At 34.7% G+C, this 22,012-nt stretch overlaps 1 protein-coding gene across 2 annotated transcripts; it reads right to left on the reverse strand.

Moving 5' to 3' along the window:
* Positions 1-241: 241 nt before the first annotated feature.
* LOC134682917 (uncharacterized) lies at positions 242-10,812 on the reverse strand. 2 transcript variants are annotated; one of them, XM_063541836.1, is made up of 3 exons: positions 10,277-10,812; positions 6,783-6,828; positions 242-509 (listed from the first exon to the last, which is right to left on the reverse strand). In XM_063541836.1, the coding sequence occupies exons 1-2, from the start codon at positions 10,717-10,719 to the stop codon at positions 6,783-6,785; spliced, it is 489 nt and encodes a 162-aa protein (XP_063397906.1). In that variant the 5' UTR covers positions 10,720-10,812; the 3' UTR covers positions 242-509. The 2 variants fall into 2 exon arrangements, with proteins under 2 accessions (XP_063397906.1, XP_063397904.1); XM_063541834.1 differs by lacking the exon at positions 6,783-6,828.
* Between the last annotated feature and the right edge of the window lie 11,200 nt (positions 10,813-22,012).

Raw genomic sequence — 22,012 nt, forward strand, 5'->3', positions numbered from 1 at the left:
AGAAGGCCGTTACACTACTTATACTTACTCCATCAGGTAATCAACACTTCAAAAAATAAAATTAACATAGAGACCTAATGGGAAACTTTTTTAAATATTGACCAAAAATTATGAAATTAATAGTCAGAGTTCGTATATACCATATATTAACATACATCAAGGAAAAAAATATCAATTCATAAAAATGAATTTTTAAGAATTTATTTCTGCAAATATATAGAAGTCAAATGGACAATAGTTCCAAATCTATATTAGAATACAAAAAAATGTTCCTACTTCTATTAATAAATGGTTTAAAATTTCATCAAGATTTCATTCTTTTTCTTTGTTTCCTGATTTTCTCCTAACGATCCAGTCACATTTGCCTACATCACTTCTTTTATCTACATATTTCTACTGTTTCGTCTAAGCATGTGTAAACATCTTTTCACCGACATCCATAAACATCTGTCTCCCAGCTGTAATCATGGTATCTATATACAATGTAGCTGTCTTTAATTTTCTTCATCCTAAAATGGAAATATATAAGCATTATAACAAGTTTTACTGTTTTGAATTTTTTGGTTTATTTCAAATGAATCAATTTATTTGCATGATCTTAAAGCCCAAGTCACACAGTCACTTTTCAAGAGCAACGTTTTTCTATGTTTTGAACGCGTAGCGAAACAGGAATATATACGTAACGAAGAGTATCGAAACGTAGTGATCCATTCTTCAATACGGGACCTGTACCGTATGTTTTGAAAATTCAACAACAAAAGTAGCAAAAATTGAAACAAAGTAGAAGCCTAGTATCAAAGCCTAGCAACGTAGCATTTTCTTAAGCCCCAGTACGTAACACTGTCATGTTTTATTCCGTTTTAAAATGCAACGTACAAACCACATTTTGAATGAACATGTCCTGTTAATTGGAAGCTAGGGTTTACTAGGTTTGTGCTATCGGCCTAGCCAAGATCAGATGTGCATTTTGTGTTTCACATGAAGTCAAAAATGAGTATCACCTCAGGGAAAAACTCTTTTGATATTTTGGTTCAAAAATGGTTTAAATTATGAAAAATTGCTATCGTTAGGCTAACACTGGAAGCATTTATATATTTTCATGCAGTTTTTGGAAGAAATATTTGATATTTTTATCAAAGAAATGGTTTTTAAAAACTGTATAATTTTCTTTAATGGTTGATTTTAAGACATGGTCACCAGTGTCAGATTTTTGGTCAATGACAAAGACAACAAAATATGTTTAGAATTATTGAATATCAAACATTTTAATTGAAAAAAAAATGACAAGAACATGTTTAACTCACAGTTATTTCAAACAACAGTAGCTTTCTTTGATTATTAATCTTATCTGATAAAACTGTATCTAAACTTATCTATAAAATAACAAAACTTCCAAAAAAATCCTTTCTTTTGGTGTACAGAACATTAAAATAACTTGATTCATATTCTTACAATAAGCAATCAAACTTAGCAATACAATTCATATGTTTTGTCTACGGACAAGACATTGTATTCATAATTAATGAAATGTTTTATTAAAACCTAATTTTGATATAGCTGAAAGTGTTCTTTTTAAAAAAAAACACACATTTTATCAGGTTTATCTATCAAATGATGCTTAACTTTCAGAAAAATGAAAACAAACACATTTTGATAATGTCTACGGACAAGACATTTTATTGATATTCAATTAAATGCTTTCAAAGATGATTGTTAAAGTTAAGATTAAAAGTTACCAATTAAATTTTAATCTGTGTTTTTAAATTTTGGAAAATATAAAATTGTACCCATAATTCTTTATATATCTCAATAATTTATTGATTAAGCCAAAATGAAGACACATTCTTTTTACTGAAATCCATATATCTGAATGTTTAAAACAATCAAACTATTACTAAAACTCAATTTAGATATAGTTAAATGTGTTCTCTTGAAAAAATAACATGCATGTTACCTTTCAAATTAGGCTGAACTCAAGGAAATTGGATACAAATATATTGTGGTAATGTCTACGGACAAGACAATTTCAGTTGAAAAAAAAATCTGTTAGAACTAATTGTGACTATATTTATGTTGAAAATACTGAGTTTTAATTTGAATAGATAACTTTCATCACCTATAAATAATATTTAAGTTCAAATAATTGAATTTAATACTTGTTATGTACAAGTGTCTTGTCCGTAGACAATTCCCCGTCTGCTGTTAATACTGAAACGCAATAGATAAAGTTAGAGAGAGAGAATTACTTTTTCTTCATTTGATTTAGTTAATCTTTTAAGGTATGCAGCAATTGGAATCAACAATATTGAAGTAAGATAAGGTATGCTTTTTATGAATAATAATCTGCCACTTTTTAAAATCCACTCCTGTGAAGTAATTTTACAAAAATTGAGTACACTTAAATTACCATTTATTTATCAAAAATAAGATATTTCTATGTTTAAACAACACATAGGACTAATTTAGACCCATAAAGCCAAGCAATATTGATAAAAAGACATGTCTACGGACAAGACATGTGTCTACAGACAAGACATTCTGACATATTTTTGAAATTTTTCCTCTATTAATAGATGGTAGAAAAAAATGTTAGTAGTGTTTTCATATCTACAAAAGAACAGGAACTTAGCAATGCAACATTAATGTTATTATACTTCCAATTTACTAGGGAATGCATGTCTACGGACAAGACATTTTTTCACTTTATTTGTGTATCCAACTTTGATGGCATATATCTCCAGCTAGGGTACTGCAATATTGATATATGAGGTAGTTTTTGATAATGTATATACTAGAAGAGAAAACTTAATACATAATAGCATAAATTTGATTTATTTTTCTCTTTTATCACTACAATGAGTAAGCTAAAAACAAAAGTACAAAATTTCATAACAAGCACATAGTGTCCAACTTTTTATCATAACTTTGTAACCACTGGAGATTTTTTGTTGCAACAACCAGTAAAAGAAAGATGAATAAATTGTCTATAACAGTGAACCAATAATGTAGTTCAAATTAAGTTCACTTAAAACTATCAATTGATAAAAACAGCGAAATTTTAAATGAAACAATATAACGTGAAATTTTGCCCATTTTCAGCGTGTATTTTAGTGTTTTATTTTAAAACGGTAACACCTATACATGATATTTGATATTCATTGTGTAACCCTACATTCTCTTTATCAGTTCAAAGATTTGTTACTTATTCAAAGGTTATCTTCTTGTCTTTACAAGCCTATAACATAGACCCACTATGAAATGCACATCTGATCTTGGCTAGGCCGATTGCTCTCTACACTTTTTGCTACATACAAGTACGTGTAGACCCACGTTTCCACCACGCATTGGTATGTTTCGATACGTAATAAGCACGTTTTGTTACGTTCCCCTAGGCTTTGATACATATTGACTAGGTTTCTACTTTACTTCAATTTTTGCTACAATTGTTGTTGAATTTTCGCGTTTTGCTACGCTTTTAAAACGTAGTAAAACGCAGCGCTTCAAACGGGACAGTGTGACGGGGGCTTCAGTTATTTATGTTATTAGATTTATATGAGTGAATATTTGTGTAGTAAGACTTGCGTGAGTTATTCCTGTGATAAGATTTATTCGCGTTATTCGCATGAATGGATTTATGTGAATTACTCAGATAATATATAAATTACATTTTTGGGATTACTAGTAATTCATGTGATCATGGTGATTAGAATAATTTGAATATTAATTTAAGGAGGCTCGCGGGTATAAGATTTTACGAAAAAAATTAAACTGGCATTATTTTTTCATTACAAATTTTATTTATTACCTTTAGTAGTTGTTACTTTATCATATGGTACAAAAATCATTCCAAAAAATCAATTTGTGTTGGCCCCAGGTGACTTTTAAAATGTACATATCATTGAAAAAGCTCCAAATTATCTCCCTTTGGTGCAAAAATGCCATTTTTTTGCATTAAAATTGAAATATCATTTATAACTCATCAGTGACCTATATTTTCTCTTGTTGTTTTTGAATAAGCTGTACATAAACTAAATAATTGTAAAATTTAAGCGATTTCTGTAATTTAGTTCTTTTTTTATTTGATATTACCGCTTTTTCTCCTATTAGTTCAACAGAAAAAAAGGACATTAACAAAAATATTAATTTTCAATTTTATTCTTTCGAAGGCAGTTTGTGAGCGTAAATGAACGGTGACCCCATTTTTTTATTTCATTTTTCTATTTAGTATAAGATAAAGTTCATTTATAGAAAATATAGAGAAATCCTATATAAAATTTTAAAAAAATATTTAGACCCGCGAGCCCCCTTAATTAAGAATTGAATGCTTCTTTTTGTAATTTCATTTCATTAAAAATGTGTACACAGTCAACGCTTTTACAACCCTATCAACAATGATTAAGTTACAAAAAGAAGCATTCAATACTTATAATTACATTTTTTTAGCTAGGATTATGAAAACACGAATTTTATCATTTTTTTATTTATTCCACCTGTGTACTTTATTGTGGGACCTCGTCATATATGATAAGTTTAATTGTGAAATGCAATTGCTTAAGGAATAATATGTGATGTACAGTTAGCTAATCAGAATAACTTAATATAATGAAACATACATCTAATGTAATTATTTAGGTTTATGCCAGTTATTCCTGTGATGCTATACATTAATTGTATAAATTTCTGTTGTGCAATACCTAATCCTGTGTATGTTGGTATTATAAAATTGAGAAGGGAAATGGGGAATGTATCAAAGAGACAACAACCCGACCATAGAAAATAAGAGGCACTCAAGAGCCTGAATCGCTTACCTTAATTTTTTGGGTTAAATCTCTCATCAATGATTATTTTGGCTTTTCAATTTATTTAAATGTTCTTTGAATCGTCCTATTTTCTTCAAAAGCAAAAAAAATATCATTTTCTACTATGTTCTATTTTAGCCATAGGAGCTTGACATACAAGGAAATGAAATGTAAAATTTATACTAGATACTCTGAAACTCATTTAGCCTAAGTTTGGCTGAAATTGATAAAGCAGTTTCAAAGGAGAAGATTTTTTAAAGTAAGTCAACATGATGAACAAATTGTGAAAAAAATTTTAAAGGGCAATAACTCCTTAAAGGGTCAATTGACAATTTTGGTCAAATTGACTTATTAGTAGATCCTACTTTGCTTAACATTTTTGCTATAACAGTTTATCTGTATCTAAAATAATATTCAAGATAATAATCAAAAACTGCAAAATTTCGTTAAAATCATCAATTCAGGGGCATTATACCTGAAAAACCAGTTACCCAATTTGGCTGAAAATTTCAGGACAGGTAGACCTTGACCTAATAAATACTTTAACTTCTTGTCTTATTTGCTCTAAATGCTGGAGTTTTTGAGATATAAGCCAAAACTGCATTTTACCCTGTGTTCTATTTTTAGCCATGACGGCCATGTTTTTGACGAAATAAAAAATAAAGCACAAACTTTATTTTATACACCCTACTGATCATTCAGTTGAAGTTTGGTTGAATTTGGTTGAGTAGTTTTAGAGGAGAAGATTTTTTAAAGTTAGCAAATATGATGAACAAATTGTGAAAAATGGTCATTAAAGGACAATAACCCCTTAAAGGGTCAATTGACAATTTTGGTCATATAACATGTATAAACTTATTTGTAGATCTTACTTTGCTGTTTACAGTTTATCTTTATCTATAATAATATTCAAGATAATGACCAAAAACTGCAAAATTTCCTTAAAATTACCAATTAAGTGGCAACAACCCAACAATGGGTTGTTTGATTCATCTGAATCTGATAAATATTGACCTTATGAACATTTTATTCCTGTCAGATTTGCTCTAAATGCTTTCGTTTTTGAGATATAAGCCAAAAACTGCTTTTGACCCCTATGTTCTATTTTAAGTAACGGCGGCCATGTTTTTTGACGGATCAAAAATCGAAGCACACACTTTGTGCAGGATAACCTAAGGAACAATCATGCTCAGTTTCATTCAAATCCATTCAGTAGTTTCAGAGGAGAAGATGTTTGAAAAATTGTTAACGACGACAGACGCCAAGTGATGAGAAAAGCTCACATGGCCTTTTAGGCCAGGTGAGCTAAAAACAACAGCATAAGGTCACCAACAGGTCTTAAACCACAAGTACTACTGGTGCAAGTGGTCTGCTCCAGTTATGCCTCAGTGATTCCCAATATAATCAACAAAATTCTCACAAAAAGGGTCCACCGAACTAAACCTATGTATCAGCCTCTGCAAATGTGAAGTCATTCTCTCTGACTCAAGAAATGTATGTATAAAAATTGAATAATGGGATTTCAGTTGAAAGAATTATAATAACTTGCGATTCTTAAATTGAATCGACCAAAAATATGTTATAAGTTCTCTTATGTTTACATCCTGAACCAGAATAAAATTCTTTGGACACACTATGATCAAAATTCAGATCATGTGTCCACGCTTTGCTTACAAGGTTCAGACTTTGAGCCATTAAAATTATGATGGTGTGGATTATTTGGACAAAACCAGAGAACTATAAAGTCTCTAAAGGCGGAAGTGGGATAGAGTGATATCAAATCCTTGTAAGCAAAGCTTGGACATAGATTGCACTGAACATTTAGCAAACAACATTCATCAACCTTTAGGCTAAAGGTAAACTAAAATTTGAAGTTGTCATGCAAAAATGTTTTACAGGCTGATAAATTGTTTTCATTCAAGTACAATGTCACCAATGAAATGCAAGAAACTGATAACACTCAAAGTATATTTTAATCCTTACCTATCTATTGAGACCAAGGAATTCCCTTATATCTGGAGACAAAATCCTGAAATATCAATTATAAACTATAAATATACATCCTGTACATGTATCACATGTACATTTGTAAATATTTTTTTAATTTAGAAATTATTAATTACAGAACAGAACAGAACAGAACATATTTTATTTTCAATTAAGGGCCCACAAGGGGCATACAGAGCATACATGAATAAGGAAAAAGAATACTAATTTGATAGCAGGAACACTGAAGACTTATTTTTTTTAAAGGGGCACTATATGAAGGGGTTAATTACATGAATTAACTAGGTTTCAAAATTCTCTGGCAAAGTAGACCTTAGAAGGATATATTTTGTATGGGTTTTTTCCTAATTGAAAGGTTTCACCAGCATGTACACAGAGGATTTTTTTGTGTTAATTAAAAGGAAGTTTACACAACTAAACAATAAAACGAACATTTTCTGAGAAAAAAAAAACAGCCTAGCAGGAACAATGAAGACTTATTTCTTTAAAGGGGCACTAGCTGTTAAATTTATGCTCACTGATTTGACTCAAATTCTCATATTTGATTTAAAACGGTAATGTAAAACATTTATCCAAATTATAAAAAGTCTAAGACAAAGAACTTACAGGGAAAGGGCTCCATAAAATGTAGCTTCGTTTCCTGTTAAGGTTTAAGTCTAGATGCTATCTAGCTAACAATCTAGTTGATCACTGATGGCCATATAAGCGATAAAAACATAAACATAGATATTAATAGATATCTTAACTCGAACAATTTGATTTTTCTAGGTCTGTTTAATTTCATATTATAGATCAAAATATATGTTAATCATCGTTTTTACCTGTATAGGAATGATTTTTTTGTGGATCGAACCTGTCAATCAAGTGATTTACCATTGTTTCACTTCCACAGTTGCCATTTTCTCCCTTTGATTAACTGAACACAGACAGTGCATGCTTAATTCATCTCTAGCTAACGTTAACGGATTGAATTGAAATTCATATGAATATGGATTTCATGAGGTCGGATTATTCACTTGCAAGTGAAAAATTCATCATCAATGTTTCTTATCTTATTTTGACAAAATTGAACTATACTGGCTGATAAAAGTGAATGATTATTTCACTAGTATTTCAATTACATGTATATGAATGATTGAACAAAACAAAAACATAGTTTAGATTTTTTCTATATCTCATAGATTTTCTTCTATTTCTCGTAGCTAGTGCCCTTTTTGTTAAATATTCTATTTTTATTAAGGATATATTGCAAAAATAGAAAAAGCAAAAATAACTTGTCTCTCAAAGACATACATAAAATACATGGTTGCTCATACACAGAAAAGAGGGCAAATTTGATTAAGGTATAGATTTTTTTATATATTATCTAAAGAATAATTATATATAATAAACCAAATTATGATGATATCTTGAAAGGCTTTTTTTGGCTGTGGCTATTTTTCCGGCTCTGATTAAAATATCCTTATTTAAAACATCAAGATAGCCTATTTCTATAGACAGTCAGGGGACTTACTTAAACAAGTGATTTTCTTAATCACTGATTCAAGTAACATTATTTCCATAAAGGTTGGAAGTTAGAGTTGTCTTTCTTTAATAATCACCTATTTAAGTAGTACAAATTAATCACTAGAAGAAGTGATTTAATCTTATTATAGCTTTAAATATAGAATACTAATGATCCAGGGACTAATTATGTTTCTAAACTTATCAGAACCAACATCTGTGTTGTCTAGGATGACCAGGTCATTTCAGGTGATGACCTTGTACTGAATCTAGGATAATGACATAAAAATCACTTGTTTAAGTATCAGACCTTAATTTCCTTACCAAAAATCACTTCTTTAAGTATCATTCTTTTAATAACCCCCACTAATTCCCCCCCCCCCCCCCCCCCCCCCCCCCCCCCCCCCCCCGAACAGTGGAATTTTTATGGCGAACAGTAGAATTTTATTACATAATCCGAAAGATGAAACCTTGAACTTCACAGGAAAAATACTCCCACAGCTGTGAAAAATCTTTTATGAAAGTATCAGTTCATTATGTGAAGCCATTATTATAGCATTTTTTCAACTAAAATAGAATTTTCAGGTAAATGATAGCATCAAAGGCATAAACCTTGCTATTTAAAAGAAGCAAAAAGTTCAAATTTTTTAATTTTAGTAATTAAAAGATGTTATTTAAACCTACGTGTTTAAAATTTTGAAAAAAAACTACAAAATCTCAATTTGTGACAAAACCTTGAATTTGCTACTCAAATAAGTGATTTAAAAATCACTTATTTCAGTAAGTCCCCTGACTGATAGAAATGAATAATTTGCCAGCACCAGCTATATAGTGAATTTGTTAATTTATATGTTCTTTGTGAATAGTGAAATTTAATATTTATTTTTCAAAAGTAATATGAAAATGTGCACTATCAGTGTCATCATAACAGAATCAAATAAATACTGATGTACCAGTAGTTAAATAAGTAAACAGCTAATTACATCGTTTGAAACACATATAATCGTTTAAAAGCATTAACATGTATCAGTCACAGTATAATGAATTCATATCTTAACATTTGTAATTATTTCTAAAACCAGTCCTTAACAGTCTCATTGCATCATACATGCATTTTTATAAAATATTATAATATACCGTATAGCGGGTTATTTTCGCGGGATGCAAATTTTCGCTTATTTTCGCGGATAGAACAAAATCGCCAAAATAAGTTCCGCCAAATTAAAGGTGTACATACATGACATACAAAGGTATGAATACAAGTTTTTAATCCGCCAAAATAATAACCGCCAAAATAATAACCGCCAAAATATTTCGTATACCTTGTTCAATGAAAATCGTGAAATTTTACACCCGCGAAAATAACCCGCTATACGGTATAACATAGCTTCAAAAATAAAAACCTAACTTGCTTTTGAAAATAAAAGTCAGTTTAATATTCATGTTATTTGTGTAAACAAAATATATTTTAACTTTGCTTCAGCTTACCTAATGCCTGAGCAAAATAACATTTTTCTATTTTTCCAGGACCACCAACAAATTCACTAACTATTTCTGGTGCCGGTCAAATAGCCATTTCTATAGAAATTAATTTAAGATATTTTAATCAAAGCTTGGAAAATAACAAAATTGCTATTTTGCCGGTGCCAGCTAAATAGCCCGGCACTGCCTTTTTATTTCTGTGATGTCTTCATACATTGTCATAGGGAAGCGTCACAGAAAAAAATTGACAAAAATGCCTTTTAAACATGTTAAATAAGATGTTCTAATTATTTGGACTAGAGAATAATGTATGTGAAAACAAAGGATGCACTCAGAAGATTTAGGGGAGTCAGGTCCTCAAAACTGATGCATGTGACAAATTCACAATGTAAATCAGAATTACATGCAAGTTGATACAGATGTTGTTAGTTATCTTAGAGGAAATTTAATTCTTCAATTAAAACTTGTTTTGCAATAAAACTTACAAAGGCTGAAATTCATCTTCTTCCATAAATAAATTCTGTAATCGTTTCCCAGCTTCAGAATATGGTCCATCTTCGGGAGCCTCTTCTACAACCTTGTCAATTGTAGTAAGAAGAGCAATTAATTTAGTCTGCACGATTCTGTAACAGGACAGGCTCATTCTTACAGTATCATCATCTATATGAAGAAACGGATGATATACAGATACTATCGAGCTCCTATAGAAATGTTCATAATCGGTATAAGACGGATCGTTTTCGAGTACTGCCATAATAACTGGTTTGCACGCGTGGCTTTCAAGATCTAGCCATTTCACCAACTCAATCTCAAATGCTTCAAGGCTATTCGGCAGGCATTTTGGACATGGAAGATCGTACGTCGGATCTACGTTCATAATGCTTTCAAATCCAATCGGAAATTCTAAAACTGGTGCTTGTTGTGGCATTGTCAATCTGTTATTATAGTAGAAACAGTCACTTTACAGAACAAAGAACGTGTTTAGACAGGGGAATATAAGCAAGGGGAGGGAAACTAATGCTAATATCTAGACCAGATGTGGCAAGCATTTAAAAAAGGAGTAATATCACTCATTGACACTCATATTCCATCCAAGATGTCATCATCAAAACACACACATCCATGGGTTAACACCCAGACTCGCCGCTTAAGTAGAAGGAAAGCAAGAGCTTACAGGAGAGCAAACACCACCAAAAATTTGAAGGATTTGGCACGTTATAAAAAACTAAAAGCAGAAACGCAAAGATTAATGAGAACAGCACAGCGTGAGTTTATAAAAACAACAGTTAACGATAACATTAAAACCAACCCAAAACGCTTTTGGTCCTATGTAAAAAGTAAGAAGCAAGAACCAGCTGGAATATCACCTCTTTTGAATAAAGATGGTTTTTTACACAGCGACAGTCATTCCAAAGCTGAAATCCTGAACCACCAATTTCAATCTGTGTACACAAAAGAGGACTTAACCACTATGCATGATAAAGGCCCAAGCCCATATGAAAGCATGAATGACATCCGGATCAATGAAATTGGCATCATCAAGCTATTGAAAGGACTTAATGATAATCCATACAAAGCGTCTGGTCCAGACCAAATACCAACCCGGTTTCTGAAAACATGCGCAGCTGAGATCTCACCAGCACTCACTCTACTATTCCAGTATTCCATCAACTCAGGGACTGTTCCATTAGACTGGAGAGAAGCTCTTATTACACCGCTTTTTAAGAAAGGAGAGCGCAACGTTCCATCAAATTACAGACCAGTGTCCCTTACATCAGTTGTCAGCAAAGTTCTTGAACATGTCGTTCATTCAACCATCATGAGACATCTAGATAATTTCAAGATTCTGACAGATTGCCAACATGGATTCCGCTCCAAAAGATCATGCGAATCACAGTTGATTTCAACCATCCAAGGAATAGCAGAAAAACTGAAAACAGGGAGAGATCAGGTGGACATAATACTACTGGATTTTGCCAAGGCTTTCGACAAAGTGCCACACCAACGCCTTTTGTACAAGCTAAGTTTTTATGGGATTAGAGGTAACACCCTAAAATGGATTTCATCATTTTTGTCATCTCGAACTCAAAGAGTGATAGTAGAAGGCTCTACCTCAGAGAAGCTAGATGTTCTGTCTGGAGTTCCTCAAGGCACTGTCCTAGGTCCCCTCTTGTTCCTGGTATACATTAACGACCTGCCTGACACAGTATCATCTTCTGCAGTTTGCCTTTTTGCCGATGACAGCTTGTTATATAAGCACATCAGGAATCAAGCAGATGCAATTAATCTTCAACAAGACCTGACTGCCCTAGAGCAATGGGAACATGTATGGCAGATGAGCTTTCACCCTGCTAAATGCACAGTCATAAGAATAGGCACCAACCGAAAAAACATCTTGGAGACACAGTACCACCTACATGGACACCAACTCGAAGTTGTGGACAGCAGCAAATATCTTGGTGTTACTCTTGGCGAAGACTTAACTTGGAAAAAGCACGCAGAGATAACAGCAGCCAAAGCATCAAGAACTCTAGGATTCTTGCGCCGCAACTTCAGGGACTGTAACAAAACAGTCCGAGAAACAACCTACAGATCCATGGTTCGACCATCATTGGAGTATGCGTCCGCTGTGTGGGACCCATACAAAGTGGAAGACATAAACCGACTAGACAAAGTGCAAAGAAGGGGAGCCCGCTATGTCTGTAATAACTACAGAGACAAAACTCCTGGATGTGTCACCAACATGATTCAGCTTCTGAAATGGGAATCATTACAAGATCGACGTAAGGACCATCGCCTATTGATCATGTACAAGGCCATCAATGGTATGATTTCCATACCAGAAGCCAACAGCATCATCAACAAAAGTGACACCAGAACCAGAGGGGCAAACAGATTGAGGCAGATCTACACCAAAACAGAAGTGTACCGACAATCCTTCTTTCCTCGCACTATCCAGAATTGGAACCAGCTACCAACAACGGTGACCAACTCATCCACTCTGGACGACTTCAAGGCCAGCCTCCATGCAGCGGCGGCCCTGAGGACAACCACATAAACCACCATTTGATGTAGATAGTTTTAACTGTAAATACAAGCTTTTTATTTGTACATATAAAACCTGTGTGGAGAGTGGCTCCCTCAGACCTACGCCTGGTCAATATTTACAGTCGTCTACGACTCCTGACCATTATTGGAAGATGATGATGATGATAATATGCTGGGAAGATCTTATGTATGTATGTTCTGTATCTTCCTCCTTTAGTAGGAGCACCACCATGGTTTATGGTGTAAAAAGGAAGACATTAGTCTCGATGGCGTCAACCTAGGCAATATCCTTCATCATAAATTAGTTCAATCGAAAAAACCTCCTTATTTCAAAGACCAGTCTGTACCAATAATTTCTTATACCTATACCAAACCTATTGCAACTACAAACGCGTTTTGCAGCCCTAGTAGGTAATCGGATAATATAAAACAAGAATAAAACAAAATGTGTAACAGTATGTGATCATATAAAGATCATTAGCATATACAGAAATAGTCATCAGAGGGGGCCCACTCTAGTCATGATTCAGTGATTCCCTACATAATCAACCAAATCAAGTTTTCGCACAAAAAGGGGGGGTTGAGCCAACTGACCCTAAATATGCCTCTGAAGATACAATCTTCTTGTATTACTGATGATTCATTTTAACATCAATTGCATATTCAACAGGGGAAAAAAGTCCAATTAAATTGTGATTTTCTAGAAGTATGATATTGTAAGATGAGTAATGTACTATCATGACTATTAACAAACTATCTTTTACAATTGCCTCGCTTTATACACAAATTAAAAAAAAAATGTTACTTTAACTGAAATATTGAACTCTAATAAATGATTTTACATTCACTGATAAGCTGATCATTTCTAAAAATTATATCATATATAAACAATGTACCTACACCTTAAACTAATTCAAAGCAGTCAATGTATGTTCATATATCTCTTTCTTTCCCTTTCAAATACCTCTTCAATCTGAACAGCATCTGCGACACTCAAAATCTAAAGGTTTGAAGAAAAAAAAGGGGAATTTTCTTATTGCAATAATATCAAACATGTCAGCAAAGATAATTAATATAAGAGATGTTTCATTTTGCACACATACATGTAAGATAATGTAACCAAAGTGGAAACTCCTTTCAAAACAGCTATATTATTTAATGTTTTATTGAATGAAATACAAAATGGGGATAATGGGACGCAATGGTTTGTCATTTACAAAAAGGTTGGGATCCTGCTAACATTTTTGACCCAGCCACTATATGTATGTATGTGCCTGTCCCAAGTCAGGAGCCTGTAATTCAGTGGTTGTCGTTTGTTTATGTGTTACATACATGTATTTGTTTTTTGTTCATTTTTTAAAATAAATAAGGCCATAAGTTTTTTCGATTGAGTTTTTTACATTGTCATTTCAGGGCCTTTTATAGCTGACTATGCCATATGGGCTTTGCTCATTGTTGTAGGCTGTACAGTGTACTATAGTTGCTAGTTTCGGTGTCATTTTGGTCTCTTGTGGAGAGTTGTCTTATTGGCAATCATACATGTACCACATCTTCTTCTTTTTTTTTATATATATATGCTGAATAACCTTTACATTAAAAAAAAACCTGGTGAGTCACTCAAGTAGAGTGCACATTAGAAGATGTACTTGAAGTGGTTCATATTTACATTTGTTGGTACCAGTATTCTGATTTATAAACTTGTACTATAAAATGAATCATTGCATGCATTATAATGCTCTATATATAAAAGCATGGAATGGTCAAATATTAGAGTACAAAGGCTTGGCAATTTCAATGTTTAGCAAAAGGGTACATAATGCTTTAATTAAGAGCTTATAGTCCGTGTTATTATTAAATATTTATATACATGTATATATATGCATAATGCAACCTGACTACAAATAAAGGATACTTGTTAACTTATTTAGGCCTTTTTCAACAAGTTTTTTTTTTATAGTTCATTCTTATGCTGTATTGTAACACCACTGTCTCAGGTAAGGGGAGGGTTGGTATCCAGCTCAGGGGCGGGTCTAGGGAAGGGCGTAATGGGCAAACGCCCCCCCCCCCTTTTAAAAAAAAAAATAAATAAAAAATATCTTTATAATATGATAGTATTGTATTGAATAATGACAATTTATCATATTCATTAATTAAACACATACTCTGATTTCTTTTTATACTGATTCCCCAATCTGATGGGTCATCATCAACCGTAAAATTTCGTTTCTCGGAGTCCGGCGTGTTCAACTATGCGATTAGTATCCATTGTTGATGTGATAAAGAATTCGCCAAAGATGTCGATGTCCAAAAAAACAACGTCAAAAGACCTTAAAAACGAATGATTTGAGAAGCACCGTGAAGGAGGATCGCCTAAATGCTCTGCTTCTTTTATATGTTCACAGAGACATTAAACTTGATTTTGATAAAATTATTGACGATTACGTCATGAGAAATCCACGTAAAATGGTTTTAATCGGAATCCACTCTAGTAATTGAAAATGAGACTCCGTCGGTATTTTTCTGTGTTCGTTTAAGGTTTTGCGTCAAGGTACATGTATACAAGAAATATGTATATTTCCACATTAAACCAATACTCAGAACAAAAGAACTTTATTCTTCAGTGTTTATTTTTCTTGTATCATGTGCGTCGTTCAACGAAACCCGAACTTAATAAAAAAAAAATAGAGGGATTACTTCATAATTTGATGCTAAATTGTTGAAATTCAGGAGCTTCTGAGCTTCCCCATGGACACTCAACCGTAATCACGCCTCTCGTTCATAAAATCCTGGCCTAGGAATTGAAATGTTAAGTAACTCCTTAGACCCTTGAGTTTGGAATTTCTCGTTATTGGTCTATTGCTGTTAAGATCCATCCAATCATTTTAATATACTATAGACAATTAATGGAGGGAACTCGGCATAAAAAATGTCACACCCTGACACTTTAACTATAAAATATACATGCTCCAAGTCAGGAATCGTTAAATTAGTGCAATTCTCTATTATTTTATGTTTTTAAGCCAAAAAAAGGTCCAAAATATTTTATTCTACGCCCCCCTTTAAAATATCCTGGACAAGCCCCTGCAGCTTACATGTTTTACCCTGCTACATTCTGTATGTACATGTATATGTGCCTTTCCCAAGTCAGGAGTCTTCAATTCATTGGTTGTTGTTTGTTGATGTGTTACATATATTTGTATTTTTGATTTTTATGATACATAAATTAGTTAGTTTTCTCACTTGAATTGTTATACGTTTGTCATTTTTCTGCCTTTTATAGCTGACTGCTGTATGGGCTTTAGTCATTGTTGTAGGCTGTACAATACTACATTGACATATAGAAATGTTATAATTTCTGTGTCATTGTGGAGAGGTGTCTCATTGGCAATCCTACCACATCTTTGGTTGCCTTCATAAAATGAGTAAAAAAGCTTACCATGTGCAATACAACAATTTAAAAACGGACCTGACAATTAAACAATGACTGAGAGTACAAACATGGTACATTTCAATACTCTGAAATAGATAATCTATCAATTGAAAACTTTGATGAATTTGTGATCTCTGCTTGTGAGATAATAACTCAAACTGCTGATTCGCTTCAACCTCCTAATAGAAGAAAACGTGGGAAAAATAAAAGATACTGGACTCCGAATATGACTGAAATTTTAAACCGTTGTAAATATCATTATTGGATGTGGAGACAAGAGGGAACATCAGATAAACTAAGCATTCATTATCAACAAATGAGAGTACTTAAAAAAAAAACTTAGATCAAAACAAAGGAAAATAGAATCTGCTAAGAGACAGTCTAAATTTACTGATATTATGTCGCTATCTGACAGAAATATTAAAAATTTCTATACTTTAATTAACAACCAGCGTAACTTGCGCTCTTCTGTGACATCTATTTTAAAATATGACAATAAAATAATTAATACTGAGGAAGAAATTTTAGATACCTGGGCTTCATATTATGAAAAATTAGCCAATCCGGTCGATAACCCGGACTTTGATGATACATATAACTTTATTGTGGAATAGGACATATCAGCCTTGACCGATACTTATACTGATAATAGAGATACTGTGTCCCCAGTCTCAGAAAAGGAGGTGGTACAAATTATTAATTCAAAGACACTTAAGAATGAAAAGGCACCTAATGCCTCTAGAGTAACCTGTGAACACTTTAAATTTGATGGGAAAACTCTCTCTTACGTTTTAACATCTATCATGACATTCTCATTTTCAAACCATATTATTCCAACTGTATTTAAAAATGGACTTGTTTGTCCTGTTTTCAAGAAAAAGTGGAAACCGAAAGAGGATCCTGGTTCCTACGGGAAGATTACTATTTATACTAATCTCTGAAAAATTACATCTTGTCAGGAATAAGGACAATATTTCACTAGTGTGGATCTAGCCGTCGATAGCAGCCTGCGTTAATATTCATGAGGCCAGCCTTCAATAATATTCATGAGCCGGCAATAATATTCATGAGATGACTTGCGTTCGAAGAAGTGTTGTTAGAAACTATGAACGATAACTATGATTAAATAACGTTCCTATTTATATGTGATATTACTTCAAACAGGCATGTCAATGGGGTCCGCGTTTACTAAATTAACTTTTGGTCTTCTTCAAGGACTTCTAGGTCTGCGTCTTTAAATAACATTGTAAATGTAATAAAAACAATGCAAATGCTTCCATCAATATAAAACAAAGTAATACAAAGTAATGGTCTTTTAACATTCTGTGATAAGAGAAATAATGTAAACTGAAGCAATAACAAGTTGAAATAAATATAATTAAATATAGAAATTTAATGGGACATTACAACAAACAAATAAAGTAAAGAACAGTTCTTATTAAAATTTTGTGATTATTGAATTAATGTAAGCTACAATAAATAAAAAAAATGATTGAATACTAGTATAGAAATTTATAGGAATTACAGAGAATTGATGGTCATATGGGCATTCCATAATTTGTTCGTTGTTCGTTGTCTACAAATATAGTCCAATCATGAAACTAAAACATACAATACAGACAGTATTTTCTATTTAAACAGATCAGAAAAAATAGAAACATAGTTAATTGCAGAAATAAAAACAACAGAAAAACAAAAACTGTCAAGTACTATTTCAATGACATATAATTCTTCAAAATTACGGAGACCAATCTCAGTCATTAATCTTAACATTAACAATTTATATCATTGCCTTTAAAATGGCCCATAGCACTTATGCCCTAAACCCGTACGAGTTAGTCAGGAAAGGATAAAGGGGGGGGGGGGGGTACCCTGGTATATCACAAATTCGAAAATGAACTATTGCCGGCTGGCCAAACGATCTCCACGTGGGCAATTATACCAGAGGAAGAGGTACTTATTGCCTTTAAAATAGCTCTGAGCACTTGTAAATTAGACCCGTACGAATTTGTCAGTAGAGGGTTAAAAGGGGGGATATGGTATTCCGGTTTACAACGAATTCGAACTGAACTATTGCCGGCTGGCCAAACTAAGAGATTCTCCACATCAACCATGATACCAGAGGTAGATGTTGGTATTGCCTATAAAATGGCACATAGCACTTATGCCCTAGACCTGTACGAGTTAGTCAGGAAAGGATAAGGGGGTACCCTGGTATATCACAAATTCTAAAATGAACTATTGCCGGCTGGCCAAACGAAGAGATTCTCCACGTGGGCAATGATACCAGAGGAAGAAGTACTTATTGCCTTTAAAATGGTCCAGAGCACTTGTACCCTAGACCCGTACGAGTTTGTCAGTGGAAGGCTGAAAGGGGGGATATGGTATTCCGGTTTACAACGAATTCGAACTGAACTATTGCCGGGTGGCAAATCTAAGAGATTCTCCACATCGACCATCATACCAGAGGTAGAGGCTGGTCTTGCCTATAAAATGGCCCATAGCACTTATGCCCTAGACCCGTACGAGTTAGTCTTGAAAGGATAAGGGGGTACCCTGGTATATCACAAATTCGAAAATGAACTATTGCCGGCTGGCCAAACGAAGAGATTCTCCACGTGGGCAATGATACCAGAGGAAGAGGTACTTATTGCCTTTAAAATGGCCCAGAGCACTTGTACCCTAGACCCGTACGAGTTTGTCAGTGGAAGGCTGAAAGGGGGGATATGGTATTCCGGTTTACAACGAATTCGAACTGAACTATTGCCGGCTGGCCAATCTAAGAGATTCTCCACATCGACGATCATACCAGAGGTAGAGGTTGGTCTTGCCTATAAAATGGTCCATAGCACTTATGCCCTAGACCCGTACGAGTTAGTCTTGAAAGGATAAGGGGGTACCCTGGTATATCACAAATTCGAAAATGAACTATTGCCGGCTTGCCAAATGAAGAGATTCTCCACGTGGGCAATGATACAAGAGGAAGAGGTACTTATTGTCTTAAAAATGACTCTTAGCACTTGTACCCTAGACCCGTACGAGTTTGTCAGTAGAGGGTTAAAAGGGGGGATATGGTATTCCGGTTTACAACGAGATCGAACTGAACTATTGCCGGCTGGCCAAACTAAGAGATTCTCCACATCGACCATCATACCAGAGGTAAAGGTTGGTATTACCTATAAAATGGCCCAGAGCAATTTTGCCCTAGACCCGTACGAGTTAGTCTGGAAAGGATAAGGGGGGTACCCTGGTATATCACAAATTCGAAAATGAACTATTGCCGGCTGGCCAAACGAAGAGATTCTCCACGTGGGCAATGATACCAGAGAAAGAGGTACTTATTGCCTTTAAAATGGCCCATAGCACTTGTACCCTAGACCCGTACGAGTTTGTCAGTAGAGGGTTAAAAGGGGGATATGGTATTCCGGTTTACAACGAATTCGAACTGAACTATTGCCGGCTGGCCAAACTAAGAGATTCTCCACATCAACCATCATACCAGAGGTAGAGGTTGATATTGCCTATAAAATGGCTCAGAGCACTTATGCCCTAGACCCGTACGAGTTAGTCAGGAAAGGATAAGGGGAGTACCCTGGTATATCACAAATTCTAAAATGAACTATTGCCGGCTGGCCAAACGAAGAGATTCTCCACGTGCGCAATGATACCAGAGGAAGAGGTACTTATTGCCTTTAAAATTGCCCATAGCACTTGTACCCTAGACCCGTACGAGTTTGTTAGTAGAGGGTTTAAAGGGGGGGATATGGTATTCTTGTTTACAACGAATTCGAACTGAACTATTGCCGGCTGGCCAAACTAAGAGATTCTCCACATCAACCATGATACCAGAGGTAGATGTTGGTATTGCCTATAAAATGGCTCATAGCACTTATGCCCTAGACCTGTACGAGTTAGGCAGGAAAGGATAAGGGGGGTACCCTGGTATATCACAAATTCGAAAATGAACTATTGCCGGCTGGCCAAACGAAGTGATTCTCCACGTGGGCAATGATACCAGAGGAAGAGGTACTTATTGCCTTTAAAATGGCCCAGAGCACTTGTACCCTAGACCCGTACAAGTTTGTTAGTGGAAGGCTAAAAGGGGGGATATAGTATTCCGATTTATAACGAATTCGAACTGAACTATTGCCGGGTGGCCAATCTAAGAGATTCTCCACATCGACCATCATACCAGAGGTAGAGGTTGGTATGGCCTATAAAATGGCCCATAGCACTTATGCCCTAGACCCGTACGAGTTAGTCAGGAAAGGATAAGGGGGTACCCTGGCATATCACAAATTCGAAAATGAACTATTGCCGGCTGGCCAAATGAAGAGATTCTCCACGTGGGCAATGATACAAGAGGAAGAGGTACTTATTGTCTTAAAAATGGCTCTTAGCACTTGTACCCTAGACCCGTACGAGTTTGTCATAAGAGGGTTAAAAGGGGGGACATGGTATTCCGGTTTACAACGAAATCGAACTGAACTATTGCCGGCTGGCCAAACTAAGAGATTCTCCACATCGACCATCATACCAGAGGTAAAGGTTGGTATTACCTATAAAATGGCCCAGAGCCCTTTTGCCCTAGACCCGTACGAGTTAGTCTGGAAAGGATAAGGGGGGTACCCTGGTATATCACAAATTCTAAAATGAACTATTGCCGGCTGGCCAAACGAAGAGATTCTCCACGTGGGCAATGATACCAGAGAAAGAGGTACTTATTGACTTTAAAATGGCCCATAGCACTTGTACCCTAGACCCGTACGAGTTTGTCAGTAGAGGGTTAAAAGGGGGATATGGTATTCCGGTTTACAACGAATTCGAACTGAACTATTGCCGGCTGGCCAAACTAAGAGATTCTCCACATCAACCATCATACCAGAGGTAGAGGTTGATATTGCCTATAAAATGGCTCAGAGCAATTATGCCCTAGACCCGTACGAGTTAGTCAGGAAAGGATAAGGGGAGTACCCTGGTATATCACAAATTCTAAAATGAACTATTGCCGGCTGGCCAAACAAAGAGATTCTCCACGTGGGCAATGATACCAGAGGAAGAGGTACTTATTGCCTTTAAAATGGCCCATAGCACTTGTACCCTAGACCCGTAGGAGTTTGTCCGTAGAAGGTTAAAAGGGGGGATATGGTATTCTAGTTTACAACGAATTCGAACTGAACTATTGCCGGCTGGCCAAACTAAGAGATTCTCCACCTCGACCATCATACCAGAAGTAGAGGTTGGTCTTGCCTATAAAATGGCCCAGAGCACTTATGCCCTAGACCCGTACGAGTTAGTCTGGAAAGGATAAGGGGGGTACCCTGGTATATCACAAATTCGAAAATGAACTATTGCCGGCTGGCCAAACGAAGTGATTCTCCACGTGGGCAATGATACCAGAGGAAGAGGTACTTATTGCCTTTAAAATGGCCCAGAGCACTTGTACCCTAGACCCGTACAAGTTTGTTAGTGGAAGGCTAAAAGGGGGGATATAGTATTCCGATTTATAACGAATTCGAACTGAACTATTGCCGGGTGGCCAATCTAAGAGATTCTCCACATCGACCATCATACCAGAGGTAGAGGTTGGTATGGCCTATAAAATGGCCCATAGCACTTATGCCCTAGACCCGTACGAGTTAGTCAGGAAAGGATAAGGGGGTACCCTGGCATATCACAAATTCGAAAATGAACTATTGCCGGCTGGCCAAATGAAGAGATTCTCCACGTGGGCAATGATACA

The sequence above is a fragment of the Mytilus trossulus genome, chromosome 9 (assembly GCF_036588685.1).
Source record: "Mytilus trossulus isolate FHL-02 chromosome 9, PNRI_Mtr1.1.1.hap1, whole genome shotgun sequence".
Taxonomy (NCBI): domain Eukaryota; kingdom Metazoa; phylum Mollusca; class Bivalvia; order Mytilida; family Mytilidae; genus Mytilus; species Mytilus trossulus.